Source organism: Tasmannia lanceolata, unplaced genomic scaffold (genome assembly GCF_043159265.1).
Source record: "Tasmannia lanceolata isolate RefF3 unplaced genomic scaffold, GAP_Taslan_0.1 ptg000025l, whole genome shotgun sequence".
NCBI classification, from domain to species: Eukaryota; Viridiplantae; Streptophyta; class Magnoliopsida; order Canellales; family Winteraceae; genus Tasmannia; species Tasmannia lanceolata.
In genome coordinates this window covers 1749777-1774501 of record NW_027518702.1, presented here as the reverse complement: position 1 = coordinate 1774501, position 24725 = coordinate 1749777, and the positions used below count along the sequence as shown (strand labels likewise).

The 24725-nt window shown below is 41.8% G+C and overlaps 1 protein-coding gene across 4 annotated transcripts in view; it reads left to right on the top strand.

The window, feature by feature from the left end:
* The window catches only part of LOC143857953 (plant intracellular Ras-group-related LRR protein 6-like), a 66028-nt gene that overhangs the window by 7601 nt on the left and 33702 nt on the right, over positions 1-24725 (top strand). For 3 of the 4 annotated variants that reach the window (XR_013238817.1, XM_077368517.1, XM_077368519.1), the window contains exons 5-11: positions 5107-5182; positions 11203-11277; positions 11398-11467; positions 11559-11636; positions 11737-11803; positions 11983-12061; positions 13456-13546. Coding sequence is in view for 3 of the 4 variants with exons in the window: in XM_077368517.1 (XP_077224632.1) it covers positions 5107-5182; positions 11203-11277; positions 11398-11467; positions 11559-11636; positions 11737-11803; positions 11983-12061; positions 13456-13546 (536 nt within the window). In the remaining variant the exon portion in view is untranslated. Of the gene's footprint in view, positions 1-5106; positions 5183-11202; positions 11278-11397; positions 11468-11558; positions 11637-11736; positions 11865-11982; positions 12062-13455; positions 13547-24725 lie in introns of all 4 variants that reach the window. The other variant, XM_077368518.1, reaches the window with a different exon arrangement.

The window sequence follows — 24725 nt, the reverse complement described above, 5'->3', positions numbered from 1 at the left end:
TGTTTAGTTCTCTCATGAAAAACTGGATTTGTGGCAATGTGATGCCTTGTTGTCACATTATAATTGAGAAGGAGATAATGGGGAGAAGCCAATTTCTGACAAGAGAGAGCGTAACCAAATGAGCTCTACACCTGTGTGTGCCATAGCTCTATATTCTGCCTCTGCACTAGATTTGGAGATAACATCATGTTTCGTACTCCGCCATGACACAAGGTTACCTCCTACAGTAACCCGTGGTAGATCTCCTATCAGCTGGAGACCCTCTGCCCAATCTGCTTCTGTGTAACCTTCAATTTTATGATGTCCATATTTCTTGAAGAACAACCCTCTACCTTGAGTACTCTTCAAGTAACGAAGAATCTGAAGAACTGCTACCCAATGTGAAGTACGAGGCGAACTCATATATTGGCTGACAGCACCAACAACGAAGGAGATATCTGGGCGCGTGACAGTAAGGTAGATAAGTTTACCAACCATCTTCCTGTATCTGCCTGGGCCATCTAACAGATCCCCTTCTTTAGGTAGTAACCTCACATTTGGATCCATGGGAACAGAAGCCGGTTTCACTCCAAGAAAACCTGCCTCCTCAAGTAAGTCTAAGACATATTTCTTCTGTGAGAGATAAATTCCTTTGTCGAATATGCAACATCAATACCCAAGAAGTATCTGAGACGGCCCAAATCTTTGGTAGAGAACTCATTTTGCAAGAATGTCTTCAATTTCTGGATCCCAACTGTATCGCTGCCAGTGATGATGATGTCATCGACATAAACTATCCAGGGAACACACCCAACTTTAGATTGACAGCTAAAGACAGAGTGATCAACTGCACACTGTTTCATGCCAAAGTGCATAATGGCATCACTAAACCGTCCAAACCATGCTCTAGGAGACTGCTTGAGACCATAAATGGATTTCTTCAATCTACACACAGAGGCTGACATCTCCCCTTGAGTAACATACCCAGGAGGTTGCTCCATGTAAACTTCCTCTGTGAGCTCACCATGGAGAAATGCATTTTTGACATCCAACTGATGTAGAGGCCAGCCCTGATTGACAGCAAGAGAGATGAGAACGCACACTGATGGAATCTTCGCTACAGGAGAAAAAGTCTCACAATAGTCCACCCCAAACGTCTGAGTGTACCCTTTGGCAATCAAGCGTGCCTTAAGGCGCTCAATGGACCCATTAGGCAAATATTTGACCGTATATACCCAACGACATCCAACAGGGCGTGCACCAGGAGGTAGAGGAACGAGATCCCATGTTTGATTGGCCTGAAGGGCAGCCATCTCAAGGTCCATAGCAGAGCGCCACCCCGGGTGATCAAGTGGTGTAGCCAAGGACTCTGGCAAAGAAACAGAAGAGAGAGAAGACACAAAACTGCGGAAAGGAGGCGTGAGAGCATCATATGAAAGAACAGAAGAAATATGATGAGCTGTACTGTGAAAACGAGTGCGTGATGCAATATGAGAGTCGATAGATACCTCAGACATGGAAGGAAGGAGCTCCTGATGGGCTGGCGATGGCGCTGCAGGAGATGGATGAGTGGCCTTGTTATGACGCCGCTGATAGGTCTTCTGAACAACTGGAGCTCAGGGCTGAGGAGGTACCTGTAATGGAATAGAGGTCTCGGGAACATGAGACATAGTAGGTGAAGGTGATAAAGACGAGGAAGAGGGACGGTCCACCGGGTCACGAAGAACAGGAACCGATAAAGGTAGGTCTGAAGAATGGGAGAGAGGCATGGTAGCTGGAGGGCTATGAAAGAAAGGACTTAGTCTCGAAGAAGGTGACATTTGCCGAGACATAGGAACGACGTAATTGAGGGCTATAACAACGATAACCCTTCTGGGTTCGTCAGTAACCCAGGAAAAGGCATCGTTCAGATCTAGGATATAATTTATCCAAGCCAGGCCCAAGGTTATGGACAAAGCAGACACACCCGAATACCCGAGGAGGGAGAGGAAATGGCTCATGATGAGGATGTAAAATTGAGAAAGGGGAAGACCTGCCTAAAACAGAAGAAGGAAGTCTATTGGCCAGATAGTTAGCAGTCAGAACTGCATCACCCTAATACGACTTGGGAACTCGCATCTGGAATAGAAGAGTGCGAGCTCCATCCAATAATGATCGCATTTTCCGTTCGGCAACACCGTTATGTTGAGATGTGTGAGCACATGAAGATTGGTGCAGGATACCACGAGTGGAAAGGAATTCCTCAAAACCATTTGATTTCGAGAAGTATTCCCTGGCATTATCAGTGCGAAGACATTTAAGAGTGCAATTAAATTGATTAGTAACTTTTGAATGAAAAGTACGAAAAACAGAGAACACTTCTGAATGATCTTTCAATAAGTACAGCCAACACATACGTGAATAATCATAAATATAAACGACAAAATAACGACATTCAAACACAGAGGTGTTCCCGAGGGACCCCACACATCGGAATGCACTAAATCAAAAGGGTGCGAGGGCCGACTAACATGCCTAGACGAGAATGACACCCTATGATGTTTCCCAAGTTCACAGGCCTCGTACGAAAAAGGTTCAACAGAAGAAGGAATAATAGATGTCCGCCGTATGCGATCAAGGTTGGGATGTCCAAGACGGCAGTGCCACTGATATGCGTCGCTGGAGTTGTGTAAAATCGTACGAGGAGGGCTATAGTCCAGACGGTACAACCCATCAATCTCACGGCCCAAGCCAATCGTCCTCCCAGTCAAGAGATCCTGAAATAAGCAATAAGAAGGATAAAATGAGACAGAGCAGTTGAGATTTTTAGTAATCTGACTAACTGAGAGCAAACTAAAAGGGGACTTTGGCACACAGAGAACATAGGATAATGTGAGACCAAGACGAGGAGAAGTATCACCAACACTAGAGATAGGAGTGGAACTCTCATCAGCAAGTGTGATGGACTGATTAACCAGGGGATGAAATGAACTCAAGGAAGAAGAAGTACCTGTCATGTGGTTGGAGGCTCCAGAATCAATGATCCAGGAGTTGGACCTAGTAAGAAAGGATGCAGGGGAGCTACCTGACTAGGCAAAAGTCGCAGTCTGTGGGTGGCTGGTAGACCTGAGACGCTGTAACTCATCAAAGTCGGCACGAGACATAAGTACCCCATCACCCTGCGGGCCAGTGCCGGGTGGAACAGAAGCAGAGGAGGTCTCAGAAGCATCTGGTGCAGCAAGCTATGCGGTACGGCCAAAAGGAGTCTCTGAGGAAGGACGGAGCTCAGGGTGTAGCACATAGCAACTCTCCATATAATGGCCGTCACGATGACAATGCGAGCAATATGAGCGTGGGTGGCCACCACGGCCTGCAGGAATATCACGGCCGCCACCACGACCACCGTGACCAAAGTCACGACCACGACCACTGCCAAAGGTGCCTCCACCACGTGTAGCACGATCACCTACACCGTAGGCAGCAGTAGCACTAATATCGGGGGAAGGAGCCGAAACAGAGTCACTCATAGTACACTGCTGGGCATGTAAGTAAACCTCCTGAAGAGGGGCATCGTGTCAGACCTAAAAATCTGCTGACGAAGGTGCATGTACTCAGGGCCCAAAGTCTCAAGGAACTGAACGGCACGTATCTGATCACGATGTTGAGTGACCTCGGTCAAACCAGTGGTAAGAGGCTTAAGAACATCTAACTGCTGGCAATGTGAAACAAACTGACTGTAGTAAGTCGAGAGAGGAGTGTCGCCGCGACGGAGATTCATCCACTTAGAATAGGTGGAGCAGATCCGAGATACGTTGCCCTTCCCGGAGAAAGTAGTAGCAGTATGATCCCAAACCTGGCGAGAAGTGGGAAGGTGAATCATGGTCCCCGGCAATCTCAGGAGACGTACTCTACCAGAGAAGGGTACGAATAAGGGCATCATCCTGTTCTCACTCCTCATAAGTGGGATCAGTAGAAGGAGGGGGGTCACGACGAAGAATAGAGATCTTCCCCCTGGCAATCAGATAGGTTTTCACAGCCACTTTCCAATTCATGTAATTGGATCCATCAAGCCTCACTGTGGGCATAGGAGGAAAAGAGCCATCCATTGAAGAAGACGAGGGAATGTAGGATGAAGATGATGATGGGCGAGTCGAAGAAATAGTAGTCCTAGAGGGCTTTATGCGAGAAGGATCCACAATGATTGGGCTATCCATAATTAAATAGGCGAAGGTAGGAAATCAACAGACGAAAAAGTAATATGCCGGGAGGAAATAAAAAAAGAGAAGTCAATTAAGGAGATGGCGGCTCCTGAGGGAGACTAATGAGAAATAGGGCATGAGAGAAACCCTTGATGTCATGAAGAAGAAACGTGATAGAGAGAAATGAGATAGGAGCCGCAGAGAATAAGAAGAAAGAGAATAGCTTAGGAGTTTAAGCCATGGGAGAAGAGAGGGGAAAGAAAGATGACAAATCTAGGTCAAGAAAAAAAAGGGGGTTAGGGAATTCACAGTTGGTGGGTTGGGGTAGAGAGGAATGGTGTGAGAGTGGGGTTGGGTAGAGGAGAATTTCACGCGGGGGGTGGGGGGTGAGATTTCTAGGATATAGAAATGTTTTTTTTTTTTTTTTGGGTACTGTAGCGGTTTACTGTAGCAGGGAATGGAGGGGTTAGGGGAAAGAGAAGAGGGGCAGTGGGAGGAGGAGGAGAAGGGAAAGGAAGAGGGGGGGGGGATGGGAGGCGAGGGCAGGGAGAGAGAGGTGTTAGGGTTAGGGTTAGGGTTAGGGATGGAGAAGATGGAGGTTGAGGTTGATGGAGAAGAGAGGATTAGAAATCCTAAGGCTCTGATACCATGTTAGAAGAGATTGAGAGGAGAAGAAGTGAGTTAGGGCATCTCCCCCTCACTTATGTATTTATATAATAAGAGATGTGCAGAAGACCAATCTGCCCATAGGCATATACACACACCAACAACCTTCGTGGATGTTTCAAGTTTTCAAAACACTTATACCTTTGGATAGTTATCAGATGAGAATATTCTGTGTTATCACCATGCTGGTCTGCAAATCATTTTTTAGAAAAATAGAGTTTGATTTGTTTCTCTATTTTTTTTGCTTATTTTAGTTTTTAACTTTTAATTAAAATGGGTTCAGGCTTGATTGCTCGCACAATCAACTTAAAGAACTCCCAAGCTCCCTCGGAAGATGCTCGGATTTGTCAGATCTTAAGGTATTCGCTTACGTTTTAGATTGCTTGTTTCTAGTTGTTCTTGTGCTTAAGTTTAACTAATTAATCTATTCATGTTAAATATTTGTATATGGACCTTTCTGAGTGACCATTGTCATAGCTCGAGTTGCACTTTTGATGGACATTGAGCAAGAATTTATTTCAAAGTCAACATGACTTGCACTATGGTTTAGCTAAGGGCCTATTTGCTTAGAAAGAGACGTCGGGCAGGGAAAAATATTTCCGTCTTCTATCCATTTCCTATGTTTGGTAATGCTTGGAAAGGCCTAGGTGGGAAATTTAGAGCTGTTTTTTCTAGCAAAGTTTCCAACCTATATGATTTATTTTTCTAGCTGGGATTGCGTAAAAGGATATCATGTTCCTCTCTCGCTCTTCACGCTCTCACCCTCCCACTCTTCACGACGGTTCTCCCTCTATGTCCTTTTGTGTGACCCTCTCTCCAATGTTGTGTTGCCGAACTCCCTCACCGCTAGAGTAGCAGATTTCAGTCAGACACCTCTCTCTCTCTCTCTCTCTCTCTCTCTCTCTCTGGTCGAGATTTGCTCTGAATGTGGGCCTCTCCACACGTAGAATTTTTTTTATAGGGTACGATATTTGGACTTTTATGATATTTTTTAACTCATTAATATACTTGTGAGCCTCATTGGTTTTTCTGTTGGCCTCTCCACGTGGGCTCCACTATTAGATCACTCGTTAGTATACATGAGGGACCCGTTTGTAGATTAGTCATTGTTATACTTGTGGGGCCCATTTATCCTTATATGATATGTTATTACTTGAGAAATAGTGATGGAAAATGGTGGAAATGAATAAAATTCCCATGAAAATCCTTTTTGGCTGAAATTCTCCATCGAACCAACGAGGCCCAAGTGAATTGTGAAGTTTTCTTATTGTTAGAATAAGGAGAAGAGGAAAGAAGAAGAGTGAGGGAGAAGATGGTGAGATTCTCCACTTGGGAGCTCTCACATGTAAATGATGTATATATAAACCCAAAGTAGGGCAACCTTGAGTACAAAGACTACCATACCCCTCACTTATACACATAATGACTTAACTGCCCTTACACTCTTCAACACTCTCGCTCAAGTTGGAGTGTATATACTATGGAACTCCAGCTTGTTACAAAGAAACTACAACAAACAACCAAAAACAACCATACAACAAAAAAGCATAATAAGCTTCATACACACATCCAGCTTGGTATAACAGTCCTCAAGCTGGTGTGGTGAATACATAACGAAATGCATAATAAAAAGTAGCAACGACCACAGTGAACAACATCGAGATCAATGGCCATAAAAAAAGGAGCAGCTTCCCCTGAAGTAGCACAACGACGAGAGTGATCAAACATGGCCTCCCCTGAATGAAAGCACGACGAACAAATCCGCATATCAACGAGCAACGAAGGCATCATGCTAAGAACCAGCAACAGTCCAACAAGCAAAATAGGCGCACCAAAGGCGCTCACAACGAGTAACGACGAAGCACCAGGAGCGGGAATACTAGCTAAGTAGCACAACGCCAAGAGAAGATAACCACCGATGGGGAGACTATTGAAGACCAGGTCGACGGGGAAACCGTCGCTCGGAGAGAAAAAAAAGAAGGAAACCAACAAACGATGGGGAAACCATCGTATGGAGAACATGAACATCGTTGCCTGAAGAGAGGTCAACAGGGAAATCGTTACCTGAAAAGAGCCCACCAATGATGGGTTATCGTCTAGAAAGAAGGTCGACGGGGAATCTGTCGCCTGAATAGAGCCAACCAACGATGGGGACACCATTGTTTGGAAGGAAGGTCGATGGCATGAATAACGTCGCCTGAAGAGAGCCGACCAACGATGGGGATACCATCGCCCGGAGAACCGACCAACGATGGGGAAACCATCGCCCGGTGAGACTAGGTCGTCGGGGACACCGTCGCCTGTGAACCGACCAACGACGGGGATACCATCGCCCGGTGAGCAGACCAACGATGGGGATACCATCGTCTGGAAAGATAAGGCATAAAGGCGGAAAAATAAGATGAATGCGTAAAAGCTACACAAGAGGAACCGACGAACAAGGCGAAGAACATAAAGAGAACACAACAACACTCCCCCTCGGGTGAGACTACATGAGCCTAGAGATGACAACACATGAAAAGTCGACAAGAAGAGAAGAAGACAAGTCAACATTATTAAGGAAGACAAGAAGGAAGACAACACAAAGACAACACTAACACTCCCCCCTTAAGAAAAGACGACAAAGAACTATATGAAAACACTCCCCCTCTAGTTGAAGGTCAAATACCTTCAACTTGCAAAAAAAAAGAAGACAATCAAGGCACCAAACCTCTCTTGGACATTTTATCAAACACTTGGTGTGCGCTTTTGACATGAACACAAAAGACATAGAAGACTATGGAATGAAAGAGATGACAACAAAACAACAACAAAACAAGGATACAACCATCCATGGAACTACACTACACTCCCCTCAAGTCGAGGCCAAAGGCCTTCAACTTGCAACGAAAAGACGACCTTCAACACACAATATCTCTCTTGGACATTTTAACAAACACATGGCGTGCACCTTTGAGATCAACACAAACACCATAAGAAACAACGAATAGAGAGAGATAGAACAAGAATGGGGATCAAGTAGAAGGGGATGAGACTCAAAACATGAAGGAAGGAACGGATTTAAAACATAAAGAGAGGGTGGGGACCTAGAAAGACACCAACAATGGATAAGAACAAAAAAGAACAAGATTTATGGAGACAAGAACAAAAGAAATAACAAGAAAGAGATTTTTGGATGGAGAAAAGAGAAGAAAAGAATATACGAGAGGGGTCTTTTGTGTTTTTTTTTGTTTGGAAAAAAAGTTGAATTTACAAATGATATTTACAAAAGGAAAATGGGGTTTAGGGACTCACAAGGAGTGAAGGTGTAGGGAGCCATAAGAAAAAGGGTTTAGGGTTTGGAGTAGAGACTTGGGGTTGTGAGTGGAGAATGGGGTGTTGGCGTGAGACGAAACGAGACGGGGGAGAGGGTTTGAGACAAGACGAGGGAGAAAGGGGTGTTGGCGTGAGACGAGATGAGGGAGAGGGTTTGAGACAAGACGAGGGAGAAAGGGGTGTTGGTAGCGAGAGAGAGAGATGGTGGCGTGGATGCTTGAAACTCCTATTCTTCTTCTTTCTTCCCTAAGGATCTTGCTCTGATACCATGTTAGAATAAGGAGAAGAGGAAAGAAGAGTGAGGGAGAAGACGGTGAGATTCTCCACTAGGGAGCTCTCACATGTAAATGATGTATATATAAGCCCAAAGTAGGGCAACCTTGAGTATAAAGACTACCATACCCCTCATTTATACACATAATGACATAACTGCCCTTACACTCTTCAACACTTATCATGGAATTCTATTAATTTGTTAAGACTTCAACTAAGCGAATCGCCATTAGGATCAATCTCGCCATAGTTTTAAAACTCCCCTGCGCCATTGTGGACTCCCCTGAGTCGACTTCCTTTTACCTTGGTTGTATTCCGCGTTATGCTGCTGCATTCCGTGTTTTGCCCCACAGAATCAATAAAAAATCCTTTGACTCTCCTTAATTATGACCGCGCCGACTAGGGGTGGTCATTCGGTTATAACCATGGTTTTAAATTTCGACCGAAATCCGAAATTTCGGGTTTCGGTGGAGACCGACACCGAAATGGTCATTTATTTTGACGGTTTTTTTTTTAAAAAAAATATTAATTTAATATTTCACAGAAATTTCGACCGAAATTACCGAAATTTAATATTGAATAAAATATTAGTTTCGGGTTTGGTACCAGATTTCGACCGAAATTTTGAAATTTCAAGGTTCGAAACCGGTACCGAAACCGAAATTTTAAACCTTGGCGGTTATAACCAAACCGAATGACCCGAAAATTAGTAACCGAAATATATTCGGTTAGTTGAATCTCGTAACCGAAACCGTAACCGAAGTTATTTATACCCGAACCTAACTGAAACCGAAATTTTAGTTCGGTTATTCGGTTAGTTCGGTATAACCGAATCAATAGGAAGAAAAACTCAAAAACAGAGCATTAGCTGCAAGTTAGCACAACAAAACCCTATTTCAATTGGGGAAAAAAAGAAGTCATTCATCGAGTCATTGATTCATAGGGGAAAAACAAAGCATTAGCACAAATGATAGGGAAAAAACAAAACCCTATTTCAATTGAGGAAAAAAGAGACCCTAAATCTCAATGTTGAAATCAATGTTGAAATCAAACAAACCACTTTCGAAATCAAAACCTAAACCCTAAATAACAATCCACATGGACCACATCCAAAGGACCAAAGCCCTAAAGCTAAAATGCACACAAACCCTAGAAATAAAAGGCAACACCCCTTAGTCTTGACCGGTGTTGGAGACTTGGAGTTTGAGGCCGGAGGTGGAGAGACTGAGAGAGAAGAAGAACACTAGAAGAGAGGCAGCGTCTGCAACTTGCTACTACTTGCAAAAACCCAAAAATGGCAAAATCCAAACGTGTCTGTGAGAGAGAGTGAGAGACTCGAGAGTTTGAGAGAGAAGAAGAAGAGGTTGCGTCGAATCGTAGACCTGAGAAAGGTATAAAGCGAAGAAGAAAGTAGGTTTGCTGAGAGGAGTTGAGAAAAACCCTAAAAACGCAGAGCAACATGAAATTGCAATCGACTTTAAGACTTTCGCCTTTGGGCATTGGGCTTTGACTCTTTAGTCTTTGTGTAAAACTAAAAATTTCGACTCACTAATACACCCCTATTTGGCTATCTTTTCGTATTTTAGTATTAAAAATCATGAAAGGGGGCTGTCCAAAGCAACAAAACGAGGGGTGTGATGAATAAACTCTTACATTATTTTCGTTTTTGTATGTGGGAATGACTGGTACGTTGAAGCTTTTTAGTAAGGACGATAGGGCTATCTATTCTATTTAATGGGCTAACAATAGTAGGACCAGTACTTATGCTACCATCTTCATTTAATGCACTCGATGAGACCTTCTCTAGTGTATTTGAAAGGCTAGGGTCTGAGCGCTTGGCAGGAGAGCTACAAGGAGGGCAGGAAATTTCAACTTTTGATTTTTCAATAGAAAGATCTATTGCATTAAATGCTGCAAGATCACAACCAGAAAAAGAGGGGAAGAGCAGAACTAGGCAGTACTCTAGCATCAGGGATTACCAAGGTCAGCAGCTGTGGTGATATTCACGCCTGAAACGGTACACTGGGCTTTTGAAATAGAAGCATAGGATTCTTTGGGTAATAAATGCAAGTCAGCAGACCTAGAGCTGGGATCTAGAGTTTGACTATCTAAGCTTTTTGGAGACACCACCTCTGATAAGGGTTCGAAGTTTGACTATCTAGGCTTTTTGGAGACACCACTTGGAGAAAAACTCTTACAAGTTACAAAATTTTCGTTTTTGTAAGCGTACAAAATTACAAATCGGTTTTTCGGTTAGACTGAATGTATTGATGCCTATAACCGAAACCGATAACCGAAAAAATCAGGATTTGGAAACCGAAACCGAATTTTTTTCCGGTTCGGTCGGTTCGATCGGTTATGACCGATTAATGAACACCCCTAGTGTCGACCGAGTACTCAGCCGCGTCGTGCCGAGTTGTCTAGGATTTTCTTTGGTCGCATTCCCCACCGCATCCGCCTTTTTAAACACTGAATCCCACCGATCAACATTGGTTCCCATATGGGGACGTGTTTGTAACCGGGATTTTTGATCTTGTAGAACATCATGAACCAACCCACATGGAAATTAATCAAGAGCAACGAAATGCACATTCCTGCATGTGCTTAGAGAGGCTAATGAGGTTTCTGATTCATTGACCATAGATGGGTTAAAAAAGCGAGTCAAACTGCTCTTGTTATAAGTTGTTATTTCCTGGTTATGATTATTTTCAAAATCTGATACTAGAGCTCAGTGAGCTTGGTAACATCCCTTGCAATCTGAAAATTTGACGTGTTTCTACTTTCTTCATAGGCATCTCACAATTCCATAGCCAGACTGCCAGAAGATTTATCAAACTGTTCCAAATTGATTAAATTGGATTTGGAGGTATTTATCAATTGTTCTAAATTTTGTCAGTGTGGTTGTTTATTTTTCTCACACGCCATAATACTCACAGTTAGGTCTTATAGTGCCTCAAGTATTTAACTTTTCTGCGGTTTATGCCAGGGAAACAAGCTGACTATGTTATCTGAAAATATGATTGCATCATGGACCATGCTTACTGAACTCAATGCTGGTAAACATTTTCAAACTATCAAATCAGGTTCGCATGATTCTTTTTTTGTTGGTTCTACATACCATGAATTCTGTCCTTGTTTTTGTTTCAGCCAAAAATTTGCTTGAAAGTATTCCGGATAATATGGGAATCCTTTCGCAACTTATTCGCCTTGACTTACATCAGAATCGTAAGTGAGATCTATGCATTAACTTTCTGTTTCTAGTGATTTTACGTAGACCGTTTACATTGTTTTAAGCTTGTGGAATTACACTTTCTTAATGCACCAGTTGTGGTACCTCCTGTTCCAATGGCTCAGCTTCCTGATGTTTTGGTTACATATGTCCGTATCTACAGGTATTTCATCAATCCCATCATCAATCATGGGTTGCCATTCTCTTGCAGAGTTCTATATGGGGTTGGTTTTTCTTCATTCTTTATTGCATGCTTTCTTTGTTGATATTAATATCACAGTTTATGGTTTCTTCTGTCTGTACCTTTGATATTTGTTCCGCATTCATGACTTTACATTTCAGAAACAATAGACTATCTTCATTACAGCCGGGGATTGGGGCACTTTCTCGCCTTGGAACTTTAGATCTTCACTCAAATCAGGTGCTTAAATTGTTTTTTGTTTTTTTTCCCTTTTTTTTCATCTTAAGTGTTAGTGCCATTTGAAAAACAATCATGTTAAGTGTTAACAGAAGAGGAAAGATATGATATTTTAGTTTTATGAGATTACTGCAACTACAGACATTTTTCATGTGTCCCTTTAATTTGATTTTCCTTAAGTTCTAATTTTCATCTCTGTGTGGCTGACAAAGTAACCACTCACCAATTCAACTCTGAATTTGCTTGCCCAACTTGGATTGCCGATTCCCAAACTTTTTCTTGTCTTTTTTTTTCTCTAAATATTTAATGTTTACTTTGCTACGTTCCAATATTCCTTTAATTTTCAATTTTTCATATTTTTTATGCTTTTTGTACACTGTCTCTTATCTTTCTAGTAGTGAAGTGTTGTGAAGAGATTTCTTGGGATGCCAATCCTTGAAGCTACACTGTAAAGGTCTAAAGACAAGACCTTTTACCAAGAAGGCAGCCAAGAGATTGGTTCTTGTAACAAAGTGTTTGACATTAATATTTTGTATTAAATTCTTTCATTTAGCTGGATCATGAAAGGAGGTTTGTCCTATTTGACCAGTCAGAGCCACCAATTTAACATTTGTGCTTGCCAATACTAGTTCAATTCACAAGGTTGCAATCCATATTCCCTATCAGAAATATGTGCTGTTTTTGACTTTTTCTACCAACTTCTGTTCATTTTCTTTTTCCATGTGTTGGGTCTGTGTCAATCAATGACAAAGGCTTTTCATAAAACCATGGATGGTGGTTTAGCACTCAATTCTGTTTCCAGTATGACTTCATGCATGTCTTACCATTTCCAGTATTAGTTCACATTCTCCTCCATTCCCAATGCATGAACATTCGCTCTCTTGAACCGAAGGGAGATTTTTAAGAAATATTTCTTAAAGAGGGCCACTTCATTTTTCTGTCGGGGCATGGAAGGAGAATTTAGTTCACTTTTTTTTTTTTTTTTTCTGGTGAGATTGATTTGCATATCTTACCATTCCAGTATTAGTTCACTTTCTCCATTCCCAGTTCATGAGCCTTCGCTCTCTTAGACCGAAAATACACTTTTAAGAACTATTTCTTAAAGGGGGCCACTTCAGTTTTCTGTGGGAGCATGGGAGGAGATTCAGGAGAATATGGGTCCCTCTTGTTTTGTCTGGTGAGATTGATGCACCTATGACATGACAAGTGCGGTGTCAGTGTCACTGCCCCATATCATGTCAAGGATGTGACTTTTCCCTTTCCTATAATGTATCTTTTCTCTTTAGAAATGTGTACTTTCAGCATACCATTATATTGATTTTTTTTTCATACTGATGGTACTAAATGGGAGAAGGAATCACAAACTTGTAACATAGATTTTGTTATAATGGATGCAGCTGAAGGAGTATCCAGTGGAGGCATGCAAACTTCGTCTATCGGTCCTCGATTTGTCGAATAATTCATTGTCTGGATTGCCAGCTGAGATCGGTAGGTTGACAGTTATCAGTTACTAATTGTGGTTTACTTCTGTCGTAGTTGAATGCAATGCAATTTTTACTGGATTCTCTTGAGACTGAAAGGTTCTCAAAAGCAATATGAAACTCTGATGGATGACCATTCTGTACCCCATAAAAATTCAATACTGATTTATTATTCATGCTAAATAATTGGATCTCTAACTACTTTTAGCATATCATTTTCACAGTTAAGGATAATATTGTTATTTTGTTTTCTTCTATTTCATCTTACCTTTTTCTTTACCTAGTGTGAAGTGTGAACTTCTCTTGCCTGAATATGTTCATGCAAGAGGATGGACCAAGGCCTTAATTGGCGGGGTCGTGCCTCCGGTGCTGATGCTTTGAAGAAATTAGAGTGCTCATAGCAAGCCCAAGCTCAGTAAACATTAGCATGGGATACCATCATTGGATTTTGGTCTTATTATGTTGGCCTTCGGGATCGGAGTAATGATTAACAGGGACAGTCAGGGGCATTCGTATTTCATAGTCAGAGGTGAATTTCTTGGATTTATGAAAGACAAACAACTGCGAAAGCATTTGCCAAGGATGTTTTCATTAATCAAGAAGGAAAGTTGGGGGCCCGAAGACGATCAGTCCTAGTCTCAACCATAAACGATGCCGACTAGGGATCAGCGAAGCAGGAATTACATTAAAAAAAAATCCAAGATAATCAAACTGCATAGAAATACAATATGATCCCTTCAGGATGGTAATTTTAAGGGGGTAGAGTACTTCGGAGAAACTCCAATGTTAGTGCAGTACTCTGAAAGGTATTCTTGCTGTACAAATACATTGGATACGATCGTTTGTAGGAACAGTTGCATTTGGTATATTTCTTTAGATTTATAGATAGGAATTTTGATGCAGTTTTTCATGTTCCAAATGAAAAAACAGTGATAGGAGGTTTTGCATTAGAACTGAGATGCATCATGCGTGCGTGCATGTATTGAGTCTGAGTTGTTCTTTCCATTTAACTGATCAATTGTGGGACAGAAGAATTACCTCTTTATTTGTTTGTCCGTATGTCCTTCATACATAGTCTACTTCTAGTTTAGGCTACAGTCATAGATGCAGTTTCTTCACTTATTATGCCTTTTAAGTGTTGCTCAATGCTCACTTTTCGTTTCTGTCACAGATGCGTAGGTTTTAAGGGCCTAAGGTTGTTTGTTAGTGTGATTGGTCCTGACATACATCCATGTGTGGATTGTATGATTGGCTGTGTTTTGATTTCAGTTTTGTGCCACACTTGCTCCTTTTCTGTCCTAACTCCTAACCTTCTCAATTTAATTGTGGTTATTGTTTATTTGGATAGAAAATATCCCTCAAATAATTGATTGGTGGCTGCATGTGAGTGTATGTTAATGTAACTTCTAGGAAAATACTTGTCCATTTCCAAATATTATGAGTTCGTAAACCTTTCGAAAGAGATTGATAAAATACAACAGATCTTAAAATCATGCCTGATCGGGAGCCTTAAGCAATCTGGGGGGTGCTTGGAAGATATATGGAAGTGGGCTAAATGGTTCTAGGACCTTCCCACTTTACCAAAACCATCCATTCTAGCGCCTAAAGAAATTCTTTTTATGTTCGAAGAGGAGAATATGGCGGCTAATCTAAAGAAAAGGGGGGAAAGGCTTATGGCCATTATTTAACTTCTCTCAGAGAATGGACTTCAGATTACCAGCAAGGAGCTAAAGCTATATGGGTTAGATTTACGGGAATCCTACTCCACGTGTAGGCCACCTCAACGGTGGAAGCTTTGGGGACGATATTTGGTACAGTTCTTGAAACATACATGAAGGGATATCATGAGGATTGTATGACTTTTGCATCGGCAAAAATTGTTGCTCCGGCATGGAAAATCCCAAAAATGCTCGTGGATCTTTGGGTCAGGGATAGTTGCTTCAAAATAGGGGTTGAAGCTATTGATCCCCAGCCGGCGATTTTCGAAGAGGATGTTGCAGATCCTCGGACCCCAGGGCAAGAAACATCCACTCGTGTCCAATCTATGAAGATGGGTTGGGATATGAAACGGAGTGGGGAGGAGTTTGTTCCGGTGCAAGCCATTGCCGGAATGAATAAGGGGAAGATGCCGGTGCCTTGTTCGGCTCATTCCAGTGATCCAGCAGACGCTAGAAAGAAGACCATTGTACCTATTGCAACGTGGCAGCCACGTGCTCGGATTTCGGGTGATATTGATCTTAATCATCATTCAGGGGTTCAGACGGAGTTTTCAAAATTCAAATTTCAAAGGCTTTCGTTAGGCCCAGCTGGGAAAGTGACAAGACGGGACATCATCGCTGAGATGTGTACTGATTCCAGAGATAAAGCTACTCAACGGAAAAAGACCATTCCGCCCTTCGTACCGGCAAGACTACAAAAAAAAGTTTGCCGAGCCCTGAGTATCCTAAAACAAGGATTGAAGCAATCTGATCACTCAGGAAGGATTGCAAAGGGAAGAAACTATTGACGGGGCCCGCAAAAGAAGACGACAACTCTTAGTCACGTTCTGGGTGAGAAATGCCTTAACGGTTTCTCTGCAAGCCAAAATAATCAGTCCAAACATCTTTTCTCTGAAGACAATCCTCATTTTGCATGGGAACCTTATAGGATTCCTCCTTGCCTTAGAGAGGCGGGTCTAAGGCCGGCGAGGGATTCTTGCCTGAGGAGAAGTTGAAGCCCTGGGAATACTCATCGCCACTCCCAATGAAGATAGGCCACTGGAACATTAGGGGATTAAGGGAAGACATAAAATTTCGTGCGATGAAGAACTTCATCTCCCAAGGTCGGTTAGACTTGGTGGCCATCATCGAGTCCAAGTTAATGGGGGTGGGGGTAACTGACGTCACCATCAACAAGACATGGGGCAGGAACTAGCTAGAATGGGTTGCAAAGGATGCGGTGGGTACAGCAGGGGGAATTGTAGTAATTTGGAGAGAAGGTAGATTTCGACGAGAGGAGGTCAGGGTGGGGAGATTTTCGATTTCGATTATTTTCTACTCTACTGACTGGAATGAGAAATGGTTGCTTACGATCGTGTATGGACCAGTTAGAGCCTCAGAGAGAAGAGAGCTCTGGCAAGATTTGAACAACATCTGAGACTCTTGGCAGGGCCCGTGGATAATTGGTAAAGACTTCAATACGATCAGATTTCCATAAGAAAAGAGTACAACTACAAGAATTACAACCAAAATGAGAAATTTCTCGAATTTCATTCAAACCCATGAATTGCTAGACATCCCATTAAATGGGGCGAGGTTTACCTAGTCCAATAACCAAGAACATCTGGTATTGTCAATTGATCGTGTCCTCCTCACCCGAGAATGGGAGGAATGTTTCCCCCTAATTTCTCAGACGGCGCTCCCAAGATCCGAGTTCGACCATAATGCAATCATATTGGAACTTTCAAATTTCTCGGGGGGCCCCGGCCATTCAAGTTTGATTTAGACCTGCTGGAGGTACCAGGGTTTGAGGAAAAGGTCAAGTTATGGTGGGAAGAAATCGAGATCAGCGGTTGGAAAGGATATATTCTGTGCTAGAAATTGAAGGGCCTCAAATCCAAAATCAAAGAATGGCAAAAGGTTATTGACGAAGAAACTACACAGAGGAGAGAGGTGATCTCCAACAGTTTAGCGTCTTTGGAAAGCTGGGAGGAGGAAGGCCCTTTGTCAGAGGAGGATCAATTGGACCGCCTGGAATTATTGAATGAAAACGAGATGATCCTGCGAAGAGAAGAAATTCGATGGAGGCAAAAATCACGCGCTCTGTGGCTTAAGGCAGGGGACATGAACTCAAAGTTTTTTCACCGTACAGCCAACTCTCGAAGGAGAATCAATTTGATTAACTGCTTAAAGTATGGAGATTCAATAATCGACGACCCAAATCTTATTAAAGCCAAAATTGTAGAATTTTATTCGGGGCTTTATTCCAGATCAGTGGAGTGGCGTCTTAAGGTGGAGGGCGTTCAATTCAAACGAATTTCACTCAGTCAGAGAGCCAATTTGCATCGAAACTTCACAGAGGAAGAAGTTGAACAAGCCATATTTTCAATGGCTGGGGATAAGGCTCCGGGCCCGGATGGCTTCCCCATGGCTTTTTTTCAGCGTTTTTGGAGCACTCTTAAAGGGGACACTATGGCTTTCTTCCAGGAGTTCCAGCAGAGGGGTATCATTAAAGAAGCTGCAAAGGCAACTTTCATTGCTCTAATCCCATAATCCCAAAAAAGGAAGGGGTCATTGGGATCATGGACTTCCGCCCAATCAGCCTTATGCATAGTGTCCCCAAAATCGTGGCCAAGCTACTTGCAAGAAGAGTGAAAAATCTCATGAGGGATATTACATTACAATTCCAGGGGGCCTTTGTTGAATCGAGGCAAATCTTGGATGGTGTTCTAATTGCCAATAAACTCATCGACTTAGTGAAAAGAAGTGGGCGCTCGGGTCTCGTATTAAAAATTGACATAGAAAAGGCGTATGATCATGTAGACTGGGATTCGGTCCAAAGTGGAGGAAGTGGGTTAGAGCAAGGTTGCCAGGGCGGGATTCGAAAACGGGATTCGATTCGGGATTCGAAAGCGGGATTCGAAGGTTCCAAGGATGGTTGGGAGCGGGATTCGATTTTTCGCAGGGGATTCGCCGGGGATTCGTCGGGGAGTCGTCGGAGAGCGATAAAAAATTAATAAAAGATAAAATTTAAGGAAAAATACCTGAAAATCAAAATCTAAGCATTCAACTGTATACCATTAAATATAAACATGATTCTCCAAATACCGAAATTAATCAAATTATAACAGTTTTTCATTCAGGAGCCAGGAGGCTCAGGACTCCACCATTAAACAAAAAATTCAGTTTCCAAAAAGCGAAATATCAAAATTATTACAGAATTTCTCCAGTATTTCCAAATAAAAAGAAATAAAGTTGGGCTTTTCTCTTTCCCTTCGAATAAATATGATCAGTTCGTCCTCTTCCTTCTACATTTTCTGTAAAGGAAAAGTTTAAATAAATGAATTAATATTTATAAGACTAATATCTTCACTGGAAAATTGAAAGTGTTAAAGATTTTGTACCTCCCCTTGTACGTTCTCCACGACCCAGGAAACTAGTAATACAACCTTGAGTGTTGGATGGTCGTCCAATTTCAAGTTCTGAGCTACTGACCACTCTTGGAGTCCCAGATCCTGCAGCTTCGTCATTGTCGTCTAAATCACGAATAGTGAGTGAAGGACTTGAAGGTAATGACTGAGATGACGCACGAAATGTAGAAGGTCTAAGGAAATCATCATCAAGATCCTGCCATCGCATATCCTCAATTCTGATAGAGGAGTCATCCATAACCGGGAGCTCTGGGTTGATGTCCCATTTTCTATTTGGTCCTTTGTATGCAGCCGCATTATATCTAAATAATAGATTCCAAATTAAATAAATAATTTGACATAAGTAATGAAAAACAATTATTACATGCAAAAACGAAACAAACTTAAACCTGGATAGGAGTCGAAGATTTGAGTGGATGTACATAAGGGTATCAGCACGATGTGAATTTAAGCGGTTACGCTTTACATTGTGAATGAAGCTATACGTGCTCCATACTCTCTCTGCAGAAGATGTGATGATAGGCTGTGAGAGAATTTTGATGGCCACTGACTGTAACTCTGGTACATGACTTCCATGAAAGTTCCACCATTTGGTCACACACACATTGGGATCTTTCGCATCCTCCCTGGCAAATTTATTGGAAAACCTTCCAACCCTTCCTATGAAATCATATAACTGACGTCTAATCGTACCACTCATCTCATCATCAGGGGAGAGATCCTTAATGGCTTCATATACAGCATCCATGATTTCAGGGTCTTTATCTGAAAATAAAATTGAATAATCGATCAGTTGGTAACATAAATGAAGATAAATCTTAGTTGTAAATTCCGTTTCGGTCGCCATTTCGTTTTGGCCACCGAAACGGAATTTCGGTGCATTTCGGTCGAAACTTTTCGTTCACAAAAAAAAATATTAAAAAATATGAGAAAAATCCAAAAAAATAAAAAATCAATAGAAAAAGATGAAAAACTAATAAATAGTCCAAAATATGTGTCCCAAAAGGCATATTCATTACTTAAACACATAAAGTCTTGCACAATTCCAACTGATAGTCTGATACTTAGAAAAACATAAAAAAAAAGAGATACATGAAAGTGAAACATAGACAATAGCTAGTAGCAACAACTCTCAGTTATCATAACCCGGATGATCATACTCAATGTCTTCTTCGTCGTCGTCGTTGCCGCCGTCATCACCACCTGGACCACCAGTAGGGACATCTTCTTCAAGATGCATGAGAAAGTCGTCGTCGTCGTCCCCGGCCCCAACCACAGCAGTAGGTGCTTCAAGATTTTCCCACCCAATGTCTTCCGGCGTGAATATGACATCTTCTTCTTCTGCAACCCAATCCATCATGACATCCAGATGGGTCTATGCTCAAAGGGTCACTAGTGGTAGATGATTTCCTCAACAAGTCCCTGAAAAGGAAAACATTAAGTTTAATGTCAAAGGTTAAACTTAAAAGCTTAAAGTGATGAGGTGAGAGTTGAAAACATTATATTACGTTGTATACCTTTCTCGAAACTTAAGATTGTAATGGACAAACACCAAGTCATCTAATCTCTGGTGCTCCAACCTATTTCTCTTTGCAGAGAATGTGTTCGAAGGTGCTCCAATTCCTTTCACATCCAGTCGCACTGCAGGTCTGACTGAGGATTCTGATCGCAAAGGTCTGTAATTCTTCCACGTCACCTTCGAATTGATTCCACCATGCAACTGTAAAGTAACAAATAGTAAAGCATTATTTGTTGAGAAACTGAAAGTTAAAATGAATTATACTTAATTAAACAAACAACTCAAATATACCTGGTCCCAACTTCGTTCGGTTGCGGATTGCAAGCTTCATTCCAAACATACCCTTAGCCTCTCGATAATCCTCAATCTGATTGGTGATGAGGTCTTGTGTACCTTCATCAGGTATCAGTCGAGTGATGCATGCCAACAAGCCTCTGGTTACTTCACTGTGCCTAGAGAATGTAGGAGTGAAAAATAGAGCAGGGTTAAGAAAATATCCTGCTGCATGGAGGGGACTGTGGAGTTACCTATCCCATCTTTGGTCGATGATCCTCCAGATGGGATTGTAATATGATTTTCTCTTTAACCTCTCCTTGATGTTCTCTTTGGCCTTATCCATGGCCTCATATAGGTAACCCATCGCCGGTTTGTCCTGCCGATCTACCAAACGCAGCACTCTCACTAAAGGCTCACTGATGTTTAGAATGTACTTGCATTGGTCCCAAAAAGATTTATCCAACACAGTACTAACTACCCCTTCACTCAGTGGGTGTTGGACAAACCTACTAGTACTATACTCATCAGACACAAACATCTGCTGAAGTGCTTTCCGATTCAACACCAGACTTTGTATGCTAATGAAATTGGTAGCAAATCTGGTTGCAGCAGGGCGGCACAACTCCTTCCCACCTGTGAACTTCTTCCTCATCAAATTCAAGAGGCTTCCATGGTTGTAGATGAACTTTGTAATCGTCCGAGCCCTCTCAATTGTGGTTGCTATGTGAGGAAATACAGTCGGTTTGCACAGATGCTCCAAGATGAGATCTAAGCAATGAGCTGCGCACGGAGTCCAGAAGAATGTACCAAACGCGGCTTCTAGTCTTTTCCCAGCAGCTTTGTAACTTGGCTCACTGTCAGTTGATTAGGGAACGTTGTTTGGTGTCTGTCCATCCATCTGCCATAATGCTACAGCCAGTGTATCTCCATGACATCTTAATCTCCTCCAAGTAGTTGTTTACCTCATCCACTGTATTCTTCAAAATGGGACCCCTTGAAACATGATAAGTAGGTGCCTTATAACCCGAACCCACGGCATTCACAACATCAAACATAGGTTGTCAGAAAGGTGAATTGGCAACGTATGCCAACCGCCATGTCTGCTCTATCCATTGTTTTTTTAGTAGCCAAAGCACTTTTAATGCTTGGCTGGGCTCCAGGGGTTGTTCGTGCTGCAAAGAAATTCCTGATCCCTCCTGTGATTCCCTTCTTCTTCCTTTTTGTACCACTCGGTTCTATAAGAACTTCCTTACCTCTTCGTTTAGGAAATTGTGTGCCAATGTCTTCTTCATCCCGCTCTTCTTCTTCATCTGGTGTGCCATAAAAATCTCCAACCTCTGCTCTGGATAGGCTCATCCTAGCCCTTTTCTTTTCTCTTTGCATCTAAAAGTTGCTTCATTCGATATTTTACATCTTCAGTCACTTTTTTGCATGATGCTACTTCACCAGGAACAACCGCTAAATGTTCTTTCAAGCGAGTTATACCTCCACCCGATATGACTTTGCCACAGAATATGCAAGTTACTTTATTTTTTTGACCCGGAACCAATGTACCGTAAGCCCATGCCGGGTCATCCGATCTAGCGAGTGCCGAACCAATAGAGGATGCTCCTGCAGAACGTCCCGAGCCCGACCCACTCATTCTGAAATGAAGTAGAAGAAGGGGAAAAATGAATTAGAAGAAAGAAAATTGAAACAAATTACAAAAAATGAAGTAGAAGGGGACAAATGAAGTAAGAAATAAAAGAAAAGAAATGGAAAGAAATAAAGAGAACCTTGAGGTTGAACTTGAGATGAAAAGAAGAAGAAAAAATTAGCCTTCACTCACTTGAAATAAGCCTTTGGAAATAGTTCTTGACTTCTTGTAGTGGTAAGTTGAATGTATGCCTTCCCTTTGCTCCAAAATAGATTTGGATTGAGTTGAAGAAGAGGGTAGACTTGTAGGAAATTTTGTAGAATAGATAATGTAAGTGAAAGTAGAGAAAGAAGGAGAGAAAGAAAGAAAATCACTTATGTGAAGGTGGAGGATAAGAAGATAGGGAAAAGGCTATTTATAGAGTTTTTTATTGATTGTGCATTTAAAAATGACTAAAATACCCTTCCCTACAGCTATAAACGGTCACATTTTGAGGTTAAAACAAAAAAGAGCCGTTCCAGGGGCATTGTCGTAAATTCTGCAAAATCCAATCAAATTAGCCGTTATTTTGAATTTCGGACGAAATTCAAAATTTCGTCCATTTCGTCCGAAATCCGGAATTTCCGTCAATTTCGAACGAAATTGACCGAAATTTCGGACGAAACGAAATTTTGCAGATTTCGTTTCGTTTTCGTTCTGAAAACGAAATGTTTCGTCCATTTCGGACGAAACGAAACGAAATTTATAACTATGAGATAAATACAATTACATTATGAAAATTCACAATATGAGAAGCAATTACATACCTGGGGTGATTCGTTTACCACCGCCTGGTGCTGGAATATTGAGATATGCAGGGCCATAATATTTTGGAGTGAGTACATGAGCCAAGGCATGCATTCGAATAGTCATCTTCCCCCATCGTCCCACCACAATACCATGAATATGCTTGTACATGTCAGGCACATCTTTCAAGTTATCTTTTATTTGTCCTAACATATTGTCCATGCCTTCGTACACTTCTGATATCAGACAACCTTCCTGGTCAGTGAACTTAATCATTTTATAGATGGGCTTCGTAATTAATAATGCTAATTTTATGTTCGTCCAAAATTCATCAGAGACAACACAAGTAGTTGTCATCTCGCCTCTCTCTATCATCACTTTGTCGGTGCAAGCATTCAACCAATCTTTCCAAGAATCTGTTAATACTGTCATCTGCAATGCCTCCCTTACATCGAGAAGTCTCTTAAGTGTAGTATAATGAGTTGCAAATCTAGTCTTCGCAACTTTCAGCAACTCAAACTTCGAATTGCTTCTAAATATAGCAAGAGCTTGTGAATGATTGGTAATATATTTGACGACATCCTTGCAGGAACGGTAAGTCTCTCCAATCCAACCTAGGTGGTTATGCTTGGTCAAGTCTTTGAATATCAAATTTAATGTGTGAACCACACAAGGAGACCAAAATATGTGGGGAAAAACTTTATTAACTTCTGTCCCAGCAAGCTTGCAATTGGCTGCATTATCTGTTAGCACTTGCACAACATTAAGAGGCCCTACTTCTTGAATGGCATCAAACAAAAACTTTGCAATGTTTTTCCCTGATTTCTCGACGGCAGAGAAGTCGTGCGCATAGAGAAACATTGAACCGAACATATTCGATGCCAGTACATTAATCAGGGCTTTGTTCTTCACGTTTGTCCATCCATCAGAGACAATAGAAAGCCCATGTTCAGGCCATTTTTCTCTCAGGACACCTAGATCTCTTGTTACATTCTCTTTCTCATGGTCCAATAAAGTTGTTCTTGCTTTCTCATAAGAGGGCAACTTGTATTCAGGCACAAAATTGGCGGCAGTTATCATCTCTTGAAAATATGGAGATCGGAGGACGTTAAAGGGAATCCCATTGGCGGCCAAAAATCGTAGCACTTTATGATCAACATCGTCTCTATCCTTTGCTCTAAAAGACTTGCCAATTGGTGATTCACCAACCTTACTTGAAGAAGTCGCAGCAGAGCTGGAAGACTTGGCAAGCATGTCTAATCGTGATTTCTTCAGTGGCAGTCTCCCAGGTAAATTCTCCGCTCTTTGGACTTGGCTTCTGATGTGCTCTTGTAATTGTTTGTCTTTTGCAACTGCATTGCAATATGCTATTCCTTGACCTTGACCTCTTGGTGCTTTCACAAGGTGTGCGTGCACCCTTGTATAAGTCCCAGTGTAAACCTTCTTACAGTGCTTACATTTCCACTTTTTGGTTCCCCCATGTCCTTTGCTAGCTTTTCTTTCCTTTGACTACATGTGACCATAAAACTGTCGCTGACCTTGCGTTCGGACCCAACACTATGTCCTCGTCATAATCTTCTTCTACATATTCTTCATCATAGTTGTATTCTAGGTCCCCTTCAAAAACTATGTCATCATCACCTACACCTTGGCCTAGAAATTCTTGGTCGACAGTCTCGTCCATCTTTCCTCAATTGCCTCTGACAAAATGAAATTGTAAAATATTTGAATAGTATGATAGTTATTTTCTACTGTGAGTGTCTTACATGCATGCATGCAAGGGTATGCAGCGGTAGGCTCAGGGTTGGGTTTCCATGGGAATTCCCGAGAGTATTCACTAT